Source organism: Helianthus annuus, chromosome 4 (assembly GCF_002127325.2).
Source record: "Helianthus annuus cultivar XRQ/B chromosome 4, HanXRQr2.0-SUNRISE, whole genome shotgun sequence".
NCBI classification, from domain to species: Eukaryota; Viridiplantae; Streptophyta; class Magnoliopsida; order Asterales; family Asteraceae; genus Helianthus; species Helianthus annuus.
Window position 1 is genome coordinate 183,791,252 of NC_035436.2, and position 4,615 is coordinate 183,795,866.

At 39.5% G+C, this 4,615-nt stretch overlaps 1 protein-coding gene across 1 annotated transcript; it reads right to left on the bottom strand.

Annotated features, from left to right (window-relative positions):
• Positions 1-2,520: 2,520 nt before the first annotated feature.
• On the bottom strand, positions 2,521-3,502 carry LOC110933993 (uncharacterized mitochondrial protein AtMg00860-like). Its single transcript, XM_022177189.1, has 2 exons — positions 3,394-3,502; positions 2,521-2,891 (listed from the first exon to the last, which is right to left on the bottom strand). The coding sequence occupies exons 1-2, from the start codon at positions 3,500-3,502 to the stop codon at positions 2,521-2,523; spliced, it is 480 nt and encodes a 159-aa protein (XP_022032881.1).
• Between the last annotated feature and the right edge of the window lie 1,113 nt (positions 3,503-4,615).

Below are 4,615 nucleotides of genomic sequence, written 5' to 3' on the forward strand. Positions count from 1 at the left end.
CACTCCAGGAGATAGAGAGAATGGTATTTTTGTGAAGGTGCAAGTTCAAATGAGCATGAAGGATGCCAATTTATACTAATCAAAACCTCTTGTGATGATGCCAAGTGTTAACAAAGTTTCTTTGGTGTAGTTTAGTGTCTACATAGATGGAAGAAGTAGAAAGAGAGTGACATTTCACGAGAAGGGTGGCAATAGTAGCAGGATGCTGTTGCCAGCAAGCAGAATCTGCCAGTGCACCCCTTACGGACCGTAGGGAGTAATGGCTTACGATCCGTAAGGACCTTCAGTGCCCACTGATTTGAATGCTGCGGTCCGTAAGGGACCTTTAAAAGCTAAAGGATTTTTAATGCCTTACAGACCGTAAGGGACCTTCAGAAATCAAAAGAATTTTAAATGCCTTACCGACCATTAGGCATATGCCTTACGGACCGTAAGGCATATACCTTGCGGTCCGTAAGGGACCTTCAGAAACTAAAAATTTAGCATTTGGTCATGTTTGACCCCTCTACTTCCATCCTTCCACATATTTACGTATTTGGTCCATCTCGTCCAACTTATCGGGAATAATTGAGAGTTGATTGGACACGTATTGCCATATTATTCGTTTTGAATTTCCAAGGTGTTACATCTTAAAAGAAATCTCGTCCTCGAGATTTATTCAAATGGATAGAGGTACTTTTATCTCATATTCGCTTCAACCTCCCATGTATATTCTAGGCTACGACGGGAATCCCATTTTACTTTCACGACAGGGATCCATTTCTTACGGAGCTTTTTAACTTGTCGATCTTCGATCAAAATTGGTTTCTCAATAAAACTCAGGTTTTCATCAGTTTGCATATCATGGTGCGACATTGCTAGCGACGCATCAGCTAGACATTTCTTTAAATTTGAGATGTGGAACACATCATGGAGATCATTGAGTTCCTCAGGTATCTTAAGTCTATAAGCTATGGAACCGACACATTCAGTTATCTCGAATGGTCCAATATATATGGGGCTTAACTTGCCATTCTTTACGAACCTCATGACACCCTTCCAAGGTGACACTTTCAATAAAACCTTGTCCCCAATTTGAAACTTAAGAGGTTTTCACCTCTTATCTGCATAGCTCTACGGGCAGCTTTGAGCCTATCACGGATTTGTACAATCTTGTCCATGGTTTCAAGGACTATCTCAGGTAGTGATAGTTTGCTTTCTCCAATTCCAGCCCAACAAACGTGCGTTTTGCATTTTCTCCCATATAAGGCTTCAAATGGAGCGGCCTTTATACTTGTATGGTAGCTATTGTTGTAGGATAATTCTATTAGGGGTAGGTGGTCATCCCAACTACTACCTAGATCAATGACACATGCTCTCAGCATGTCCTCTAACGTTTGAATTGTACAGTCACTCTGACCATCAGTCTGTGGATGGTAAGCCGTACTAAAATTTAATCGTGTACCTAAAGATTGTTGGAAACTTTTCCAGAAATAAGATGTATATCTAGTATATCTATCAGATACTGTGGACACTGGCACTCCATGAACGGATACAATATTGTCCACATACAATTGTGCTAATTTTTCAGAACTAAAAGTTTCTTTAATTGGCAAAAAGTGACCTGACTTAGTCAATCTGTCAACTATCACCCATATCATGTTATACCACGTTTAGTCTTAGGTAATTTGGTAATTAAGTCCATTGTTACCATTTCCCATTTCCGAGTGGGAATTTCTAGTTGTTATAGCAATCCTGAGGGCTTTTGATGTTTGGCTTTAACTTGCGAACATGCCAGGCATTTAGCTACATATATGGCTATAGATTTCTTCATACCCATCTACCAAGAATTTCTTTTGAGATCCTGGTACATTTTATCTCCTCCAGGATGTATCGAATATTTGGAATTATGTGATTCCTGGAGAATCAGATCTCTGAGTCCTCCAAAGATAGGAAACCATAAACGATTATTGAATCTCAAGATTCCATCATTTCCAGGTGTTAACCATTCAACAGTTCCACCTAATTCTTCATTAGAAACATTTACTTCTAGTATGGCTTGCCTTTGAACTTCTAATAGTTTCTCATTCAAACTGGTTCTAAGTTCAATCCTTTTTGCATGAACCCTAATTGGTTTGTTCCTTTCCTTACGGCTCAAGGCATCAGCAACGACATGTGCCTTGCTAGGATGATAATGAATCTCACATTCGTAATCATTCAATGTTTCCATCCAACGGCGTTGTTGCGTATTTAAATCTTTTTGATTAAATATTTGTTGGAGGCCTTTATGATCGGTGTATATTACGCACTTCGTACCATATAGGTAATGTCTCCATAACTTTAGTGCAAATACGACGGCACCCAATTCTAGATCATGGGTGGTGTAGTTCTTTTTATGCACCTTGAGTTGTCGTGATGCGTAGGCAATCACCTTGCCCCTTTGTATCAATACACATCCTAATCCTGTGTGCGAAGCATCACAGTAGACTATGAAGTCTTCAATTCCTTCGGGTAAGGATAAACTGGGGCATTACTCAATTTCTATTTAAGAATCTCGAAAGATTCTTTCTGATTCGCCCCCCAGTCAAACTTAGCATTCTTGGGAATAGTTAAGGGAGTGGCTATTCTCGAGAAGTTCTCAATGAACCTTCTATAATAACTAGCTAACCCTAAGAAGATGCGAATTTCAGATGGAGTCTTAGGTGCTTCCCAATTCATGATTGCTTCTATCTTAGATGGATCCACTTGGATTCCTTGTTCACTAATGACATGTCCTAAGAACTGGACTTCTCTAAGCCAAAACTCGCACTTTGAGAATTTTACATAAAGCTTTTCTTGCTTTAGAAAATCAAGAATACATCTAAGATGTTTCTCGTGATCATTCTTATTACGAGAATAGATAAGTATGTTGACTATAAAAACAATGAAAAACTTATCCAAATATGGTTTGCAAACTCTATTCATGACATCCATGAGAGCTGTTGGAGCATTGGTGAGTCCAAATGGTATAACCAGGAACTCATAATATCCGTATCTAGTCCTAAAGGTAATCTTTGGAAAATCCTCATTTCTAACCTTTAGTTGATGATAAACAGAACGAAGATCAATCTTCGAAAAGAAACTTGCTTCTTGCAATTGATCGAATAAGTCATTAATCCTTGGCAAGGGATAACGATTCTTGATCGTTATCTTATTCAGCTCATAGTAATCAATGCACATTCGAATTGAACCATCTTTCTTTTTAACGAAAAGAATAGAGCTCCCCAAGGGGATGAATTAGGTTGTACGAAACCTTTGTCAAGAAGTTCTTCAAGTTGCGCCATCAACTCTTTCATCTCAGTTGGCGCCAGGCGGTACGGATCTCTAGCTATTGAAGCTGACCCAGGCAACATGTCGATCCTGAACTCGACTTACCTTGCCTTTCTAGGGGTAATCCTAGTAGATCTTCAGGGAATATTTCAGGAAATTCAGAAATGACTGGTATATCTTCTATTTTTAGAGTGTCTACTGTCACTTGTGCCATGTAAATGACACATCATTTCTTCAAACACTTGGACGCTTTAAGCAAAGATGCATTCTCAGGCAATCCATAGTGTCGATCTCTATAAATGATGAGTGTCTCGCTATATGGGGATTTGATTTTGATTAGCTTTTTATCATAGGCAATGCGGGCCTGGTTGTGGGATAACCAATCCATGCCTAAGACTATATCAAATCTCGCAAGAGTCATAGGTAGAAGGTTTATTGGAATAGAATGATTCTTAATGGATATAAGGCATCATTCAAGAATCTTGGAAGCTAATTCTATTGTTCCATCTGCCATTTCTACTTCATATGAATGTTCTAAAGTTCTTATGGGCAGATTTAATAGTTCACTAAACTTATGGTCTACAAAACATTTATCTGCTCTAGAATAAAAAAAGACACATGCATACATGTTATTAACGAGAAACATACCCGTTATAACATTTGTGTCCTTTACCGCCTCCCTTGCGGTCAACTGGAAAGCTCTAGCATTTGGCTTCTTCACTTCCCAAGGTTTAGCACGTCCATCAGTTGCACGCTTGGGACAATTGGCCTTTATGTGGCCTTTCTCACCACATCCGTAACAGACAACATTCTTTAGGTCTTTACACTTATGAAACTTATGGCCAGTCCTCTTGCTGATGCCACAAGGTTTTAGTTGCTGATCTATTCGAAACTGTCCTAAGTGTCGCCTTCCATATGTCTTGCACTCTGGTCTGTCATCACTAGACCTCTGTTGGTTGGAACCAAACTTCCCTTTCCTTGAGTCTTGAAAGCGGTTAGCCTCACGCTTTCTCTTCCCGTCAATCTCAGCCTTGACTGACCTCAATCTCACTTCATCTTAAGTCAGTGAGAGAGATAGATCCACAGCGGATCTTAAAGTAGTAGGTTTGCAGGCTTTCACCATTCCTTGATTTCTGGTGCCAAACCACCAATGAAATGCACAATGCGTTTCGATTAAGGAGTAATCAAATACGGAACTAATCGGGATAGAGAATTGTAGTCGGAAACATACTTCCGATAATCCATGTTTCTCATTGTGAGGGTTAAGAAGTCAGACTCTATTTTTTCAACCTCATGAGGAGGGCAGTAGGTTTCTTTGATTAGGTCC